The 20848-nt window shown below is 41.6% G+C and overlaps 1 protein-coding gene across 1 annotated transcript; it reads right to left on the reverse strand.

Moving 5' to 3' along the window:
• Positions 1 to 4785: 4785 nt before the first annotated feature.
• Positions 4786 to 20702, reverse strand: pggt1b (protein geranylgeranyltransferase type I, beta subunit). Its single transcript, XM_073466870.1, has 9 exons — positions 20575 to 20702; positions 19897 to 20015; positions 18087 to 18151; positions 17029 to 17180; positions 16707 to 16839; positions 15032 to 15077; positions 12766 to 12950; positions 11455 to 11563; positions 4786 to 8503 (listed from the first exon to the last, which is right to left on the reverse strand). The coding sequence occupies exons 1-9, from the start codon at positions 20700 to 20702 to the stop codon at positions 8337 to 8339; spliced, it is 1104 nt and encodes a 367-aa protein (XP_073322971.1). The 3' UTR covers positions 4786 to 8336.
• Positions 20703 to 20848: the final 146 nt, after the last annotated feature.

Below are 20848 nucleotides of genomic sequence, written 5' to 3' on the forward strand. Positions count from 1 at the left end.
ATCATTTCAACCAAATTTAAGATTGATTTTTGGACAAATCATCTTATTCGAGCATTGCAAGGTAAGTATAAAGGTAATGGTAAGTATAAATACAACAAAGTGCAAGTATGAAATAAAAAGACAATAGGTCCAGTGGTAGGCTTAAATATATTTTGACAAAAAATATATTAAAGGATTGATAAATGAAATCAGAAATCCGGTTTCAAGGTTTGTGGCATTTTAGACCTCACAAATTCAAATTTTAGACAATTAAATGACTTTTCCGGCTAATTTTAAGGCTTTTAAGACTTTATAAGGACATGCAGACACCCTGTATAATGCAAACGATAGATAGATAGATAGATAGATAGATAGATTACAATGGAGGCACACCTGAAATCGCCCACAATAGGTAGGTGTGGGTCCAGCGACAGGCCATTCAATTGTCTTTTAATGCCTCTGATCATGTCATCAGAATCAGGATACAGTACATTATAATATGATGCAATGAATGGAAAGCGTTGGCACTAATGCGATTAAACGATAGTAGAATAAAACTGGCCAGTGGTTTGGCTTGTCATCCCTGTCCTCCGCCCCCCCTGACAGCCCTGCAGGCCGGCCCCGGCGCTGCTGCCGCTGCCGTCGGGAGCACGTTGACAGACAGACCGCTGCTGTCACAAGCGCCATAAATCATCCGGAGGGAGACTCACCTCGCCCCGCTCGATCCGCTCCACGATGCTGGCGAACTCCGTCATGTCCTCAGAGTCCGACATGGCTACAGATGGAGATGGATGTACAGTAGATAGACCGGCCCAAAAAAAAAAAAAGAGGGATGTTAAAAAAATAATAATGTAGAAAAACACAGAGACAGAACAAGCAGCTGCGGATTAAAGAGCCAGGATCAGACGCATCACAGCTTCACGGGGGAGGTGAGATAGCATCAGCAGAGAAGAGCCGCTCCTCAGACCTCCATCACCATCCTCTCTCCTCCCTCCCTCTCTGTGCAGGCTACAGTATACATGCGCCTGCTGCCCGCGAGAAGCCAATTTTCTGCGAGTTTGCCTCATCTTGAGGGGAAACCCCGCCCTCTCCTCTCCTCTCCTCTCCTGTACCATCTCCCTCCTTCTCTCTCCACATCATCCCTCAGCGGCGATGTCTCGACTCACAGAGCTCTTTGTATCCTGCTGCTCTGTCATCCATCAACCAGATTTATCTACCAATCGCCAGAAAACAATCATAATAATCCCAGCCTGAAGATTAAAGAGGGGGAGAGGGTGGTCTTAAATCTGTTAGAGCTGCGTTGAGTCAAGTTTTACGCATGGCTGGCAGCGCGCTCATGTGCGCATATGTTGCGTTATATGGACTCATTTCTTCTCACTGCGACCCAAATATGTGACTGCCGCTATTTCTGGACTCACAGTGGTTTGTTTCCTGTCGTTAAAGGTGCACTATGTAGTTTTTGGGACGAGATTTGAGTCAGAAGAGAAAGATCTTCATTGACTGTTGTTTTAAAATGCCTAAACAAACTAAATAAATAAATAAACTCTCTTTGTTTTCATGACTGAAACAACACAGTTTCATACTGTTTTACTTTGTTTACATGTGGCGGACCCTGCCACCTTTCTAGCATCAAACAGTTATGTTCCTCTGAGAGCAGCTTCTTTCTTCAGTTACAGAAAAAGTTAATAATTCTGAGTTTTTATGATGTAATTAGTTTGAATTTCTTCTCCAAAACGACATAATGCCCCTTTTAAAGCTGGGTTTTGGAGGAAGAGGAGAGGCTCTGATCTCATGTGAGACAGACTCAAACAGAGACCTGTTTCATGCCTGAGCCGGAATGTGAGCCGACCGTGTGAGGCCGGATTAAGTTCGTGTTTTTAATTTTTCTGGCAATGCCACTTGTTCCGCGTCACCAGATGGCCTCACGGCTTCATGCAGACATATTCCACCCCATTGAGCATGTGGAGGGGGACAAACTGGCAGACTGCCCCGGCGGAGCAAACGGTGCATGACAAAACTAATAACTAGTCGAGTATCTGACCACTGTTTCCACAAAACACTGAGATAATCACTGTTCACTGCGGTGGAGCAATGTGGTTTCATTTTGGACAGGCTGTCATCTCTGTGGTGAGATGGGAAACCTTGTTATAACCTTGAAATTGGGATAACATTTGACAGTGGAAGGCATTAATGGCTTTAAATCATACCAATGTTTTATAAGTAAGCCGTCATTAAAGGTGCAATATGTAAGAAATGACCACTGTCAAATTCAAAACAAATAGGGGGCAGCATATTGCTAGAGTAACCGCTAACAGCTGCCAACTGCAGCTGCCTTTAGCTGTGCAGCTAGCAGTGCGGACTGGGAGGAAGTGTTTGTGTTTACACAGGAGCTTGAGAGCGTGACGGGTCTGGGCTAGCTGGTTAGCATGCTAACCTCAGTAGGCTAGATATCTTTGCAACAATACAGACATCAACGCATAAGAACTTTTATTTCTTCATATTTTATTGATCATTTTCAAATGTTTACAGCTGAAATTCTTACATATTGGACCTTTAGGGACAACTTGGGTTGCCAGGTTGTGAAAAACACTGATTCTACATGTGAGGCTTTGAGCCTACTTTACATCAGCTAATGTCAGCTAACATGCTGCCTATTTTAACAGACTCTTGGGGTAAAGATGAGACCAGTGATGACACTTGACTCGCCCCATGAAAAAGCCACATAACTGGACCACAGTCCCCTCTGCTTGACTGAATAATCAATATAACGCATTGATTAGTGTGTTTTACTAAGTAGAATTGATTCAACTTAAACAACTGCACAGAAAACAGCTGTTGCGTAAGCGCATGTAAGATGACCCAAGGGCCTGTGGATCATTAGGAATGACTCATTCATTCACATGATGCAACGTGGTAAACAAGCTGTATTTTTTATATTTGTGTTGAAGCAACAGCTTCATTCAAGAAACAGGAAAACAGTCCTCTGTCCCCATGTGCCTGATAAATGAACTTGATAATGACGTTGGCGTCATTTTTTACTTTCTACACGTTCTTCCCCTCGGCCTCTCCTGCTCGGTGACAATATAGGGTTACGTATCTCATTGAGGAGTGTGGTGCCACACAGGTATAAGTTGTCTGACGAACAGGGGGATCATAACCACACCCAAACTACAGCTGCGGCAGCTGGCTGTCGCGGAGCATCCCCTGACACTTTTAATCTGGGTTGGGCTGTATTCACGGGGGAAGAAAACACATTTCAAACCTCACTTTTCCTTTTGATTCGATTGCTTTCTAAACTTGGATGGATTGCAAATCATAAAACGTGTGATCAAGTACCGTGTAAATTTTTAATAATCTCCGTATCCAGATTGGATATCAGAGTGCAAATAGGCCACATTTGTCTGGATCGAATTACATCATCAGCGCCAACAGTGAGGTCTGTGACTGTGCTATGCAGCTCCCAGGTGGGACTCTATATATGTGTGCTTGCTTGTGTGCTCTGTATCCAGAGAAACTCCCCTTCCCCCAAGGCTTTTAGCTGTGGCTAACTCACTGACCTAGCAAAGGACAGGGAAAAAAAAAAAAACTCATCAGACTGTGTAACTCTAAAGCACAACTCGTCCACGTTGCAGTAGAATTAAAAGGAAAATTAGGGAAAATGCTGACCAGTTGTTGTCTTTGAAGGTAAAAATAGAGCAACAGCAGCTCTGAGTCATCCAGCCACACAGTCCACTGTGAGAGGAAATAAGGACTTTTATACAGAATCTCAGCTGGTGGATAATCATACAACACTCAAATGAGCAATGTCCTTTTTTCTGCGATGAATGAAAAGTAAAAACCCCTCCTGACCTGAGAGAAAAGGGGGCATGATGCACACTTTTCTTTTCTTTCCAGGTGCAGATCTGGATTAAGAGTTTGGTTTTGACAGTGAGGTTTACTGAATGATATTGGTGATCCCGGGACCTTTTGTTTAGCGACAACATCAGGCATAAAAAAAAAAAAAAACCTATTGGCCGGATTTCATGTAAAAGTGCTGTGGATTCTTTGTCCCTGGGTGATAAATCTCAATGTTTTTGGTGTCTCAGTGACCTGTTTTCACAGGGTCATCATCAGGATACATTTTCCATTTGTAACAAGATTGAGCAAGAAAAACAAAAAACACAGGACTGCTCGCTTTGGACCAGCTGAGAGCACTTTCCACAAAAGGTAAACCGTCTCTTAGCGGCACTCCATTTGTCACAATAAATGTTGGCAAAGTTTGTTTCTGACAACCACGGATATGAAGCAACTTTACACGGTCTGGTTGGGTCAGGCCACTTGTTTAAGGTTAGGGAAAGATCATAATTTGGCTTCAAATACCTGGTTTTGTCGCCACAAGCACGGCTGAAAGTTCCTGACGTCTTGTAAAAATCATGTTGGTGTTATGCTTACAAATTCTGAGACAGCTGACAGCTTAGCAGCCATCTCTCCCAGCTGAGACGCCACCGACAACTCTCCTGAGGGCGATATGACATGTATTGTACAAATGTCAACATGCTACGTATAACATGGACAAATTTGAATGTATCGGTGGTTTGCATAAAACAAAGGTGCATTGCCTTTGAAATTTCTGAGCACATTCATGCACCAGAGGGGATAAAATGGCCCCACAGCCTTCGACTTTTTGCCCCTGCCCACATGGACACAGGCATTTCTTAAAACAAAGCTTTTTTTAATGTATTTTGGCCTTTTGTAGGCAAGAAACTCCTTACAGGGTGAAGCAATGTACAAAGTCCCACACAAATAAACACACCACGACGAGAACAATTGTAAAAGTTAGTACGTGTTTTTAATCACCATAAATACAGTATGCACCGCCAAGCTACCATCAACATCACTGTCCTCAATTTTGAAAGCTGAGGTACTATAATACACCACATATCAACATTTGCATATCCAATTCCTCTATCCGTCTCACTGATGTAGCTGTAAACATTTTTTTCATCTTGAGCACTTGCACAATAGAAGTCACATATTTATAGACATTTACATATTTATCTACACTCAATATTTCTACAAAGCATAGAAAAAATAAATTCCATTACATTTATTGTTACATTTTTTTTTATTATTACATTATGTATATTAGTTGATGACAGAGCAAGGGTTCACGATTGACTATGTGTGGCATTTTGGCCGCATTTCATAACACTTTAACAGTCTTTTCACATGTCTGGACTGTCTGAAGACAGCCGTTACTGCAGTCATCCTAAAAGCACAAAGCCTACGCTGCCATGGTCGTTTTTTTCCATGCTGTGAGACTGCAGAGCGTTATAGCAACAAAAAAAAACAAGGAGACGTGATATACTCCATTGGCAGATCCATCCACCCAATCTTTCATCCTTCTTAAAGTCGAGTAAGCATTTACGGTTTCTGTCTCAATGAATTCCTCCCCCCGTCTGGAAACGCATTATGGACCAGAGATTAAGAGACAAAGCCAGATTCTGGTAAAAAAATGACCTCTACTAGTCAGGCTCAGGAGGAGGGAAACTCATTTACAAAGTAGGTGTTCCACTTCCTGAATGTTAACAAGGATTTAGTGAACACCGATCGTCCATCCCCTCAAGAGAACACTTGTATTCAGTGTCCTTCTTGATAGAAAACAGCCAAGCAGAGCCCAATTTAAGCATGCTGTACATGTAGAGAGCATTCAAAGAGCGGTGACCCAGAACAAAGCGACATGAGGCACATTTCAGAGTTAAGTTTAAGTGAGCAGTCTCTAGCTAAATGACTTGGCCTACGTACGCTAAGGACAGAACCATGGCGAAGGAGGTTGTGTAAGCAGTAAAAGTCACTTCAGAAGATTCATGGAGGACATTTCTCACTCGGGACGTCTCAGATTTATCTCAGATTTAGATCATTTCATAACTAAGTAAAGAAAAAAGATCAATACCAGAAAAACTACAGAATGACTAAATCAATAGCTAATTTTTTTGAGGTTGTATAATCACATGATTTGTGTGTCTGAGGCTCAATTCAGCAGCGGCAATGAAAGTCATATGTGAACCTTCGCATAAGGTGAAAAGACTATTTTATGGTAACAAAATGTTTGTAAAAAAACAAACAGAAAACAAACCACAGAAGTCTGTAAGATCAGCAAGAGTACCTGGAGCAAAGTCTTGTGTCTTAAGCAAAAACAGAAATATAAAACAATACACCAATACAGGATGCAGTTGGCTAAAAAAGCAAATGTTTTTGCACCAAAACAGGCTATATAACACTGGGGGTTTGGTCGGGGTTCAGAGAGGAGATTCCAGACTCCGACAGTTTTTGTTCAATAATGGATGGGTCCGATGATTTATTTATTCACCTCTCCTCCCCTCTTCTCCCCTTTCCTCTGTCTGCCTGCCCTGCTTTCTCAAACGAGGGGGAACTTGGCGGGAAAGGAGACAAGGCCAGGTACAGCTTCATTTTAGAGGGCGGAAGGGAAACCACAGGGGCCATATAATTTTAACATCCAGTCAGAACTGGTGCTAAACGCAGTGGACTCCCACAGGTAGCATGTTGCAGACAAGCCGCTGTATTTCTAACCTGCTGTGATACTGTCTCTTCCTTGCTCGTCATCTCAAGGAGCAGGTGTTCGCCGTGACAGCGCTCTTACAATGAAAGGGTGTGGCTTCAGCAGGAGGGGGGGGATCAGAGCAGTGATGTGATGAGAGGGCAGGAGGAACAGCTCAATTGGGAATGTCACCATTTTGGGAGCTTATCAGGATTTAAAACCATACATTTCCAACCTGTATCTCAGCTCAAGAAGGTTGTGAGGTGGCTTTTAAGAGCTGCAACACCTGCATCTGTGCATACAATGGTCAACAATTTAGGACTCAGAGGAAGTGACCAGCACGTTGGAAAACAATTGTTTCCTCTCTGCAACACATTCTCCTCATTGTTCTTTGTTTTTGCCCTGCGTCCTCTCTGCATCTGAAAATAACAAGTCAATTCCCAGTGCAGTTCAAAAAGAATACATTTCCCCAAGTTATGCTACCACCGTCTTATCTGTCTCCTATTGATTTAAGGCTAGCTGGTGCCTTGCAGGGGTATGGTGAAGGAGGATATCTCGGATCAGTTCAGGGTTCAGGAGTCTGGGGATCTGCGCCTAAAATTGACAGCTACCTTGAAGGAAAGAAGGGATTTTCCTCTTCTTACCAAATTCCCCTTAGAGGCCCAAACTATTTTTGTTAGCCTCGAGAAAAATGAGAACACTAAATTACATTTTCTGTGATCTGAAATGATAAGGCCTGCAGCCAAACTCATTCTTTAATCTTCTTTCTAAGATAAATAAGTCGTAGATTTGGCCTTCAGGGTGATTGTTGGCTCTTAGCCGACTTTTCCATGAATTTCACCTAAGCAGTTCTATTATCATTTTAATCTCTCTTGATCGCTGAATAAACAAAGCCTGCAGTGGTGAAACTGAAGGGAGAGACACGGGAGAGTTTACCTGCCAGGCTGGTAGCACCTTTGGGACTGCGGAGCTCGAGGCTTTGTAAGGATGGAGATGTTAGGAGGGCAGAGAGGCAGAAAATACTGCACAGGGAGGATAAAGCCTTGGGAGTGGTTTTTGTTAAGAACGTAGGGATGCTAATCTAAAGGAAACATATGATTTTGTACTTACATACATTTACTACATACTTTTCTGTGGACAAAAATGAGGAAATATTTGTTCTATTTAACAATGTATGGGACATTATTTAGTATTGCGAGTTGATTCACATAAAATTAGACAAAACTTCAGATACTGAAGCTGCCAGTTACTCCAGAACCAGAATTTAGATGTTCCCTGTCCTCTGATTGTGAATGACGTTTACTTTGAGGACGTTCCTCATGTCCATGTGAAGTGAGTCAGTTGCGTTCATCCTCGGCTAGAAAGGTTTACAGCAGATTGTGTGTGTTGACTATCATGATGAGGCTACGGAGCAGGAAGCTTCCAAAACATCACTATCTACAAAGAAATTGAGGCATCTGGAATTTCTTCAAGTCTCCAGTGACTCAAATTTGACTTTCTGGCACATAATGTTACTCCCACAAACCAAAATGCACATTGTTATTTACTACAGTCTACTAATAAAAGGCAGCAAAAGAGAAAAAAAAAGTGTGGCGTGTATTGATCGACAGAAAAGTCACTTAAAATGAGCTCTGCAAAGTTACTCCTTGTAACCGGAGTCTTAAAAAAAAAAAAACCTTTCTGGTTCCTGAAATGAGGAGGGCCTCTCAGATGAGGGGGCCAAAAAACATCTTCCAGACATGAAGCAAGAGTCCAGTTGCCTTTGACTGACTACTGTTACTGAACCTGTTCAGAGGCAGAGCTGTGGATCATCCTGCTGTCAGTGCTGTCTGCTGCAGCTGCCGGTGCTGTCCCTCCATGTCTGCTGCAGCTGCTGGAGGTGCTGAAAGGCTCTCTGGGTGATGTTAAGAGCTGGGTGGACCTTCCTCAGACTGGGCTCTCCGATCAGAGACAGACCACACAGCCCTAAGTAGGCATGGAGCGGGTCTGGTGGACGGGAAATGGAGAGAAGGAGGTAGGAAGTGAGGAAGAGAAAAAGGAGGGGAAACTAGGTCAGAGATGGTAACATGTATCACAGCGAAAGCACCTGCGTTTGACAGGTCTGTAGACATGATCAGAGATGAGACGGTGATGGTGTTTGTCACCTCACTCTCCTTTACTGAATCAATAAAACACTAATCTAATTTACTTTAAAAAACACCATTATGCAGAAGCATTGTTTTTGTTGTATTGCTCCTTTAAGATGTTATAAATAATGCATATAGGATGGCCCCATTGCCCCTTCCCTCCCCTGGGAACGGAGTAAGAGCTGCACAGGCCAGTTAATGGAGCAGTAATTGAATTATAATGAAATGACAGATCATTGGACACAGACATCAGAATCAATCAAAGCACCATTAGCAGCATCAATCAGGACTCAAACTCAAGGTTGGACAGAAGAGATGTCTGGATCGGTTCCAAGGTCTGAGGCGAGATCTGATTTATAAGACCATTGTTCAATTTAGATTCATAGCACAGATCTTCATGCATGGAAACTGTATAGAAAATGACACATGACACAATCAAATGTGTGTTTTACATTACAGCTCATTCAGATAATTATTTGGACAACCCACATTTGCAGAACATTAACAAGACCACGATGTCGTTCCACTGATAGTCGCTAAATGATAATACAGAATTGTCGGCCAGCAGGACTTCTCAGTCTCGGCTATTTAATGGTTTTGATCAGACTATTACATCTTTAACCACCTTCAGAACTCATTGTTGGATTCACAGAGTCAATCAGTCCGATGGAGGAGGGTGTAACATAAACAATAACGAGCTAGTCTACCCCCTTAATCTGCTGGATGTAGAGGTTTATTTTTTTTCCAATTGAGATGTATTTTGGCTTTTTTTCCTGTACACAATCATTTACACTATGTGTTCAGTTTAAATGTATTATTAGTTGCACCTAAATGAAATAATCTGGCGCACCAGAGCAACCAGTGTGAAAAATGTGTCTGGAGCCGTGATTTGTAACGTTATCGAAGATTATAATGTGACCTGACATTTTTTAAAAGCCTGCAATGACTGATGTTTTAGCCATGTATGAACCAAACACTGACATATCATCAGCTTTCATGTGAGTACAGATGAAGTTGTTAGATAACTGTTTCGTATTTCCACATTCAGCAGTAACAGAGAAACATTATCATTCACCCGGGGGGGTGTTTCTGTCCACTTGGCCAATGTAAGTCCGATATTCACTTTGTGGTCTCTACCAACTCCCAAGGGAAATATCTGGCTCTTTAGCTGCTAAGTGCTTCACTGTTCACCAGGTAGTCCTTAACTTTGTCAATCTGACATTTGGTGCTGGGAAGGTGGAGTACAGTCGGCTTCTACTGCGACCAAAAATGACACTATGACAGCAGCAATTGTGAAAATACTGATTTTAACCGCTATAAAGCAGTCCCTCTTTACATGCATCATTATTGTGAGGAAATTTACCACCGTTGGATCATTTTACTAATCATAAGAACCGAGCTACAAATGTTGGTCACAATAACTGCTGTTGGGCTTATAAAGGCACAGACACTCCAGATATATTAAGGACTGAGCTTTTGGTCATGTTGTTTGGGAGGTTCTGTCCATTTGACGAAGCAAAGGGCTCAAGAGAGCAGTGCTGTTCAAGTAGTGATCGCTTCAACAAAAACCGTTTGTCAGGATGGAACAAGTTGTGCATGTGGCATCGCGTAGCTGTAAATCACACTACCTAATCTGAGAACACATGACTCTTTACGAGAGCGGCTAATTCTTATGATAGTTTGATGCGCCTTCATCATTTGGGCATCTATTCAGACATTTTTATAGCCTTTATCTCAGAACATAAAAAGGGCTGTGGGTCTGTTTTATGAGAAACAGATGCTCTTATTGAAACTAAATTAAATCAATTTAGACTGAAATTTGGACGACTCTGTCTCTACGTATACAAACCTGTTCCCAACATGCCAGCTGACATTCTGAACTCCTTCTTGATTGACAGAAACAGGTTGTGCCAAATGTTCAAACAACATTTGGCTAAATTTGGGACATATCTGCTGGATAAATACACAGAACCTTCTTTTGAAACAGACCCACAGCTCTTTTTATGTAATTGTTTCCCTCCTATCTTCCCAAAACAGTCCCTGCACATCAGTATCTTTACATGATGACTATACTGTTTAAGCAAAATGCTATCTGTACCCACTTCCCAAAAGGGCCCCTTTTATTTCCAAAAACGGTCTTTTGTTCAGTGATATTTACGAGGCGTTGTCAATACAGCATCTGTTTTGCTTCATTGTTTCTTGCAGCCTATCTTCCCTGCCTTGTTTCTGTAACGTGAGGAGCTCGATCTCTTGTGTCCTCGGGCTACCTACGAACAATCGCCTCATCAATTACACATCACGAGGGCACATACGCACACGAGCATGTGCACCATTGAAGTTTAGGGTTACAAGAGCTTTTCCATTGATCTCAAGAAAAAACAGCCAACCGCAACTCCACCCTGACCTCCATGCACCTGTGGAGGGCAGGGTAGAAACTGTTCAGCAGTTCAGTGAAACTGCTTCGTTCCACCATCTTTTTGTCCTTTGAAGCTACTGAAAACCACAACAATACGATGAACAGCAACATTGATGTAGATATTGTTCTCGTTTCCACCACAAGGACATTAAACATGCCATTCAACCACATAACTCTGTGGCCTCTACAGTGGTATAAAAAGGTACATGGGAGTTGTGTCATTTATGCTTTGACAGAACAGCAACACTGACGCAAAACCCACATAAAGAACTGTGGTAGCACTCTGTATTTGGCTTTCCAGTGGTGTCCTTTTATTTGTACTCCCTCCGATTACCATGAGCCTCTACTGCAACATGTTCCTGTAACAGGCACCTCTGCAAGTCCAATCTCTTTACCTGGATGGCTGTCCGGCCACTTGGCGAATCCCCCCACTAACCGATCCTGCGTAGACAGGATGAAGCTCCTGTTCTTGTCAAAGTTCGTATACTGGAACACGTCTAACAGCTGGAGCAGGAGGGCAGTGGTGGGAGGAAGCGTGAAAGAGAAAAGGAGGGAGAAGTTTTACTATGACATTCGGGAGCAAACATGAAAACTAAGAAGATATAAATGAGAGAGCTTTTAATTATTTTATTTTATTTTCTTTGAATACTTTTCTTACAATGTTTCCTTCATCTTATGTGAGAGTCAAGTGCACAATTTTATACTTTTTCTACAGTTCAATTAAGAAATAACAAAAAATAACTAATGGGATTGGGGAATTGAAGAGAAGTATCTGTTTGTGGCACATTTTAAACTAGACTGAAACATTTTTTGTAACTTATGGAATATATGTATTTATGTGTATATGCATTATTTATTACATATTATGTATTTTTTATTATATATTCTATTTGTTATGCATTTTTTTCCCTGTCCAAAATGTGTTCTTTTGTTGACAGCCATGAAGTTAGTTATGGTGGATTTTGCTGCCTCCATGTCTTTGTTACCTGCTTCATGGCTGAAACAAGAGCTGCTCAGCTGATTAATTATTTAGTTTTACTTTATTAGTAGTTATTTTAAAATACTATATAAATAATATAAATATTTAAATTGATAATGAAAAGATGCTGAACAGGTTGTGTTCTAAGAGTGAGATAATTCTCATATTGTTACATTTGACTTCAAAGAGGGCGGTTGCAGCAATCAATAATGTAATACTTGATATTCTCTTCCTGTACGGATACAAGTAGAGAAAACATCGCACCTCACTGTTTGCCATATTGCACTTTTGCCATATACAAATATTTTGTATGAGTGTGCATTTGTCCCTCTGGCACAGTTTTGACCCAGAAATTCACAGTTTTCCTGCATTGTGTTTGCTTACTTGTGTGTGTGTATGTGCCTGGCTTACTCATAGCCGTTTGCAGTTTAGCTGCCGGACCATGTGTGTGCATGGATGTACCTCTGGCATAGTTATGACCCACATGATGAAAGGTTTGCTCACAGGTTTTTTTGGGTTAAGGATTTTGGATTAAGCCACACAGTTTAGACAGTGCGAAAAAATCCTCACGTTATATGGAGCAAAACTTCTCTGTTGTCTGTTCTTACATGTGAAAAAATGCTGCAAAAGTGCAGAAACTCTGTGGTAAAACAGTTAAATGCACTAACATGTCGAAGCAGGCAGGAGCTTGTGAGTGAATACATGATTGTGTCTGTTACACCCGTACCTCTAGTGTAGCTCCCACCCAAAAGGAGTAGCATGTGTCTACAGGTTTGTTGGGGCGCCCGTGGAAGCCGGTCTGCTGCCTCATGATGCACCAGCGCCGGATCCTGTCCAGCTCCCGCTGACTCAGCGCCTCCTCCAGTCGACCCATCAGACACAGAGAGGCTATGGCACAGTACGTCCAGCCACCTGGACACACAGACAGGCAGGTGCATGACACACACATACAGCGGGTACACTCGTAACACAAATAAATCCAATAAAATAAGACGACTTATGTCTGACAATGTATTGAAACTGAACCGCGGTTGCAGTGGTTCACCCCGACATGCTTTCATGAACGAGTACTTCTTGATGATAACAGGACGCTGGAGTAAAAATAGAGTAGGTGTCTGTGTGTGGCCGCTTTTACTGCCAAATATTTGATTAGCATGCTGCTACTGTCACTGTGCACCTTTGGAAATCACAACGTGGAGCTACCGTATGTTTTTATGAAACAGAAACACATTGCTGGAGAAGAAAATGGATGCATTTTCATACTTTTCTGCACAATGACCGACCACTTTTGAGAGACGTACGTGGAGATGAACCATCTACTTTTGTTCACGTGCAATCCGACACTTGAATTTTGGATGTCTACTGATCCTCAGTCTAAGGAATCTGGATTGGAGACACCAGGCCGATGATGATAAATAAATTACGTCAGCATCAGCACCTAATTCTAAATTTGGATCAAACCGGTCCCAACTCTTCTTTTGAGTGAAATAAAGATGGTTCAGGCAGGGACTGAATGCAGAGCATCTTTATAGCTGGAGTCATACAAACATGAGTGTGTGTGTGTGTGTGTGTGTGTGTGTGTGTGTGTGTGTGTGTGTGTGTGTGTGTGTGTGTGTGTGTGTGTTTGTCAACTGATGACAGGCTTTTATCAGTAAAGCCACAAGCAGCAGCTATCCATCAACTGTCAAGTGCTTCTTTTAGCACCATGCATTTAACTCATCCCTTAACATTACCACCAGGCCTGGCTGCTTATCTGTGTGTGTGTTCACGTGTGAGGGATAACAAACAAAGACAAGGTGGGGTGAAGTCGCTGGGTAAGGGGTGTAAATCTGCCGACGCGTTACGCTCGCCTCCAATCAACCATGTCTGGCTCGCTATTTCTTGAGGCACAGGAAGATCAGAGGGGATAAATATAGATCTGGATCAAACAAATGTGGGGAATCCACATTCACTATAGCAGCAGGTTGTGATCAGGTATGTGCTTTACATGAATTAAAATATATTTAAAAGAAAAGAAAAGCAGCTTTTTGGCATCCTTTCTATGATGAATAATATTATTCACACCTGAAAGCAGCTATCTTTCCTCAATGGGCCACAGTGCATTATTCATGGAATCCAAATATTGGGCATTTTTAAGTGTATTTAATTCAAAAAGTAGCAGTCTTGAGAAAAGAGTACATAGCCTGAAGAAGAAGAAAATACCAGAATTACAGAGGAAGCAGTGAGATAAAAGCCAAACACTGAATACACAGAGAAAGTTATTTCCTTTCACTGGCAAATAGCTTCTGCAACACCATGTTTCAGCGGCTCAAACACAATTATCTACAAAAACAGTGTAAGAGAGTCTTTTGCACACAGTGTGGGAGGTCTTGGTGCTGAACAAACACATACTTCAAGGGTGGATGGGTAATGGGCATCTACTGTATATCTCTACTGATGTGTAATCAGCCCTCAGACAGAGAGCTGGCTGGCTTGCAGAAGAGAGCCGAGTTCTCAATGAAGCCTGTAATCATAGAAGTTGAATTTATCGCAAGGAGGGAAACGCTCGGGGATCCCTTCAAGCAGTTTTTAAAGTTTATGGATTTAATTTATGCATTCACAATGCTGCCTTTACTGTGTCAAAAAGGTGACTGTGGATGTGTTCCAAGCAGTGCCTTGCAACGTGTGAGTGTGTGTGTAGGAGGAAAGCTTTTGTGTCAGAATAACAAGGTTTAATTTGAGTGGGGGAGGGATTAATGAGGACAATGTATCTACGGAGATTTTATCCACTAATCCTTTAAACCAGTTACTCCCATCAGCCACTTTCATGCCCTCTACCACACCACCACCAACGCACTCACAAACGTTTTGATCTCACATGAACCTTCTGACTTGAAAATCTGGGCTGTATTCTTTCACTGACCCACAGGCCTGACCCACCTAATGTGCGTTCAGCCTGCAAACTCACATTTCTGTTATTCAAGTACACACCATGAGAAGATGATGATACTCACCATGTGACTCTCGCCCTGCTCCCTGGCCGAACCCATTGTCGTAAGACTGCGCAGAGCACAAAGAAAAAGCCATTTAATTACAAGCAATAATTCATCTGGCAAGAAAGGCTAATGAAAGAGATTAGTGTGAGAGGAGGCTGAACCGCATACACTGATTCCATTCATGTAGTCATACTCAACCCGTTTTAAAATAGAAGAAAAACATTTGTGAGGCATTATTTAAAACTGAGCGTAAAGATGTCACCACGAACAAACACCAACATCCGTTCTCAGCTGTTTTAACAGACTTTGCAGACAACAGAACTGCTCATGTGATGTGTCAAACTCATTTGATCATTAATAGTTGACAACTAATCGATTCATCTTTGCTGCTTTAAGCTACCGTACGATATATTTGTTTTGGTTTCACTCAGATGCATTTCTAACCTTTCAGAACCGTTTTCTAAAACTCTCAGCATTAGTCTTTCATATAACTAAATAAATGTAATGCAGGAAGTGGTAACTGTCCCAGATGAGTTTTACTTGAATTTTATTCTACATCAACTTTCTTTTTTCAGATCAGAGCAGCTAAAAATGAGCATGTAGCCTGTTTTGGGACTACACATGGGGGACCTGGTTATTTTAGTTATCAGAAAGAAAAGGCTAAACAAAATATGACACTTGTGAAAAGTTTCTAGGCAACTTTAAAAAAACAAAACAAAAACACAACTCCCTTTAATAATACAGTTCAGTGCCACTTGGGAAAAACTAACAAGGTTGAGTCCTTGCTGCTTGTGTGTCTGGTCCGATCGGGCCACAACAATAAGGTTGGTAGGTGGAAACCCGGCGCCATACAAATGTGAGTGAAACGTCAGTGTGGCTGGTAAACTTGTCTACTGTTCCAGGGCTGTTCCACATACACACACAGACACACAACCACCTATCATCTGGTGGTTTCTGTATATTTATGTTCACCAACAACTAACTTGCATAGCCAAAGATGTTTCTGGAATCCACCCACCAGCATGTGGCCAGTGGATAAGTATAGTTCACAGACATGATTCACAGTTATCTGTTAACTAATGAATGGTGCTCTTCCTCCCTCCCTCTCTCTTGTATGTGTCTGGGTGTGACAGAGAGCCAAACACACCCTGCACACAATAATGAAACTATGTAATGAAACACTTTTGTGTTAAATGTCAGGCTTGAAATAAGCTAAAGTTTAGAGATAAATGGGATCCTTCTCTCCGCTCTGAGATGAACGGCGTGAAGACAATACCTCAAACAGACTTGATTCGTCTAACCCATATCTAATAAAAAAAATACAAACACGGAGGCTGAAGTAAGGCTTGAGTTAAACATCACTCAACAATTTGACAAAAATATCACCCATAAACTTGGAACTTGTTGTTTCTCTGTTTTTCTTCTGGTGGGGTGGAAAAACTCGTGCTACAGCTTTAAGACCACGATGAACTGCTCAACCCCCCATCTATTATAAATGAATTATTTCTAGGCAGAGTGCCACCTACTGAAGGTGGGCGGCCTATTCTTCCCATTCAAGTGTAGAGGCACTGCTTTGAATGATGCACAAACAGAGGTTGTACCATTAGGGGACAGTCCTGTTGGCCTTCAATATACAGTAGGTCTCATTGTTTACAACGTCATATTCTCACAACCTCCTTCTACATCTACTCACCAAACTTCCTCGGATGTACTCAATGGCCTTTTGGATGTCCATGCCTGACCAGTCGTCCAGCATGTAACAGATACTGGCTGCGCAGTAGATAAACCGTATATCATTTTCACTTCCTTCTGGCACTGCGTAGAAACTGGAAGCAGGAAGAGAGACAGACACAGGAAGCCACGAGGACAGGAGGGTTACACAAACTGTTGAAAATTAGTTCAACTTCTATATTCAGAGTTAATGTCAGTACACATTAAGTCTGCTAGTGTTCACATGACCTCAGGTGTATTTGAGTCAGAGCAAAAAGTGCCAGTGCAGATTTGTGTGTGCCGACCTGCCGTCCTCCAGCTGCAGCGCTCTGAGACCAGCCAGACAGGCCTGTTTGTTAACCCGGCTCAGGTCGTCTCCCAGTATTAGCAGCGAGCACAGCCCAGTGTAGGTCATGGCTACATGGCCGCTGTCATATGGATGGAGCACACCTGGACCCTGAAGAGGACATACAAATGAGATTATTCCTACAACCGTGATGGAAAGACAAACAACAAAGGATAGTAGTAGTTTAGATGGATATCTAAAAAGGAAAAAAGCAGTTTAAAAACAATAATACGACCAAACAGATCAAGTATTTAGCCGTCTACAGACAGCTTAAATAGACCTCATTTTGGGGAAATGACTCGCGTTGGCAAAGCTGTTTCATCAAAAACTATGTCTCCACAGAGATAGAGAAGTAATGCCAAATGTCAGAAATACATCTGTTAAAATGACTTGTAATATTACTGCTGCTGGGATGATGATGCTCATAAAACTGGGAATGGCCCAGACCCCCTGCTGTGACAAAACAGATTGGCATAATGATTGAAATGGCTTAAAAATCTAAATATTTTGAGACAGATTAATGCAAATGGCAAAAATAGAAAAAAGACATGGGATCACGGCAGTAAATACCATAAATCATCTTCTTTGGACTAATGCAGAGGGAGGGGACACTTTACATTTTACATACAAGACACTGGAGCTGCACTATTGTTTAAAAACATCAGCAAACTGCAATTATTTTGACAGATATTGTAATTGTGATGATTCATGATCACTATTTTCATTTAGACTGAAAGAAATACTAATATCATGATGATGTTGGAGTCTGTAGCAAACATGGCTTCTTACATCTGGAGAACAAGATGTGTAGGTCAGGGTATCTGCAGCTCTACAATACCTCATTTTAATGCCGTTTTGTCAAACATTTGACCTTTATCAAAAAAATTGCAGCTTCTACGATTTGGATATTGAGATTTTGATAATATTTTGCTTAATTGTTCCGTCCTACAACACACAACGTTTTGTCAAATTAAGGATCAGGTCAAAAAACACTGCTGGAAGAAGGAGGGGCAGTACCTTAGTGCTGTAAGGAATACCAATATGTGACGATCCTCGAAACCCACAGCGACTTAGGTTAGATTCTGGAAGAGAATGACACAGAAGGTGCAGGTAGAAATGTAAGATATACTTCACATTATAGACTAACAAACATCAAGAAACTCTGGAACAAGAAAGCACCGCTCTGGTTCACTCACTGTCTCACAAACCAGGTCGAACATTCTGTTTGTATTGACCTTCAGCAAGGTCCTGCAAAGTTGCTCAGGACTAAAAGAGTGTCCTGCTGCCATCTATTGGCTACAGTAAAAACATAACATACTGCAGAACCCAATGAAGAAAATGCCATCATATTGCAGAGAATACGAAAACGTGCCACACATACGATAACAACACATGACAACCAAACAATATTTTTAGATGTGTCACACCTCATATCATCACTTCTGAATGACTGACAGGCAAGTCTTATGCTCACTTAGAGTTTTTATGCAGTCATACCAGACTACGTCTAGATTATTCATGTGTTTTCAGCATCCTAATGTTGTAAACAAAACTGTCTACTTTCAAAATTGCACCTACATCATCATCAGGGACAGGTGTCTTCTGGCACAGATGCAGACACACATTTTACATAGATTAACTCGCCCTATACGGATTAATCAATTCAATGCACCTGCACTCCATTGGACAGCAACAATCCGCCCCTCAACAACTGCTAAAAGTCTCAATAGCTTCAAACAAAAAATGTATTTCCATACTGATGATACACTGGGAAATTTTAAGTGCCTCCCAAGCTGTATTTTCCCACCTAATGACAGGGAAACTGCCAGACACCAACATATGGCAGCAGCAAAAGTGAGACCAATCAAGCACGGCTATCCCAACATGATTTCTGTTGATGTCTTGAATAATTAACTAACTGGGCATCTAAACAGATGGCACAGAGTGGCTTGTTAACAGGCAGAAAAAAACAAGTCGTTAAATATTTAGAGTCCAACTTTCTCTGATGAACGGAGGTAGAGTTGGAACAGGTTAGGCAAGGAGGACACCTGGAGGTCAATATGGGTTTCAAAATCCAAAGAGAATAATAATAGTTCGAAGGACTTTGAGGACAACTCTATACATTAACAGTAGCAGAATAATTGACATGAAATATTTCAGCTTCTGTCGTTTCCACATGAAACTCTGTATAGTTAAAACTTAAATGTTTTTCTTGATGTCACCCTTCAGACACCACAATCCACCTCACTTAAACTCACTGCCCTGGAAATTAGAAACCAGTGTCAGCATCAAGTCTGCCCATTAAAGCAATAAAAAGCATTAGTCCTGCACCACTCCTAAGCTTACCACTGTATCACCCGTCTCTTTTCCTCAATGCCTTTTCTTATAGACCTCTTCTTTCTGATTTCAGCTTTCTAGAAAGCTGAAAAGAATACTGGGATTTTCTCTCCAAATCCCTGCTGCATCTATAAAGTTAAAACAATGATTATTTTGTTTGACAGAGTACCCATGAGGCTGTGGAAGCTCGTTAGACCAGGTAAAATGACTGATCTGTACCTACATAGGCTATGTTAACTTCATTTGTTCAATAAGGCTCTCAAGAAGCATTTTTACACCCTAGCTGATTATGGCAACATCTGTTTTTGAAGCCCTGTGTACCAGAGGTGATCACGCCACATCCACCTTGGCTGTGATGTAGTTAGTTGCTTTGGCATGAAGCACTAAATAAAAACGTGGCTCTCAAACTTTATCATGTCATACCTATTGGCAATTTATACATGTAACTCAGCTTATTGACAGTCAGGTGTGGAGAAGCGATGAGACTTACGATCCTCTGCTGGCAGAACCTGCAATGAGTAGATCCACTCAATCATTACATTTCTATCAATCACGTCCAGAGCATCCAGCACATCCAGACCAGACAGGGCGAAGAATATGATCGTTAACCTGGAAAAGAGGCAGATATACGCCTGTTTACGCATTTAATACTGATGGACAGGAAAGATACAGACATATAAGATACAATAATGAATGCATGGTTAGACCTATGCAACAAATCAGGTATAGAACAGCCACTTTAATTACAGAAGAGAACAATATTTTGATAGAGGAGCCTGGTTAGCTGATATTTAGCTTTAAATATTTTAGCTTTCAGTTCTCCGTCCACCTTGAGAGATATTTGTTGACAAGTGAAGCAACTGAGCAACTTTACAGTCCAATTCGCTTGAAGTTTACCTTTAAATTCGCCTTATTAATGTAAAATAAACCAACAACACTGACTAAAAAGCCCCACAGGGCGTCGTGCCCGGCTGCATTGTTAGTTTCCTGTATTACAACAGCGAATCTGTCATAACTTCACCACCCTGACTGACATTAGCAGGCATGCTAAGCTAAGTAGCACCAGCCTCCATTCAACACGGTTGAACCCAAGCTAGCTTGGATGCTAGTCAAGTTCCTCAACAAAACAAATAAACACGAGCGACGTTTTTCACTCCAGTAAACGTACCTGGTTGTTTCCAGCGAGGCGTATCGTTCAGGTAACACCTGAAGTGTTCTCTGGAAGAATCGTACATGTCTATCTCTTAAAAAGTCTATTTGCTCAAATTCTTCAAACTGGCTCTCCTCTTCCGCCATCTTTGCATCCGCACCTATGAGGAATCTTTTCCGGTACGCTTGTTTTTCAAAATAAAAGCTCGCACTACATCGCCGTGCACAGAGAGGTTTGAGCTCACAGGTTTTCTTTTGGGATATCACTTGTAGGAAAACTTCTTGATATCCCG

The sequence above is a fragment of the Pagrus major genome, chromosome 5, assembly GCF_040436345.1.
Source record: "Pagrus major chromosome 5, Pma_NU_1.0".
NCBI classification, from domain to species: Eukaryota; Metazoa; Chordata; class Actinopteri; order Spariformes; family Sparidae; genus Pagrus; species Pagrus major.

Coding starts and splice junctions, on each gene's coding strand:
- pggt1b (XM_073466870.1), bottom strand. CDS start 20,702: ATGGCGGAAGAGGAGAGCCAGTTTGAAGAATTTGAGCAAATAGACTTT. Junction 17,181..18,086: donor GTATTCCTTACAGCACTAAG/GTACTGCCCCTC, acceptor TGTCCTCTTCAG/GGTCCAGGTGTGCTCCATCC. Junction 12,951..15,031: donor AGCAGGGCGAGAGTCACATG/GTGAGTATCATC, acceptor CTGTGTGTCCAG/GTGGCTGGACGTACTGTGCC.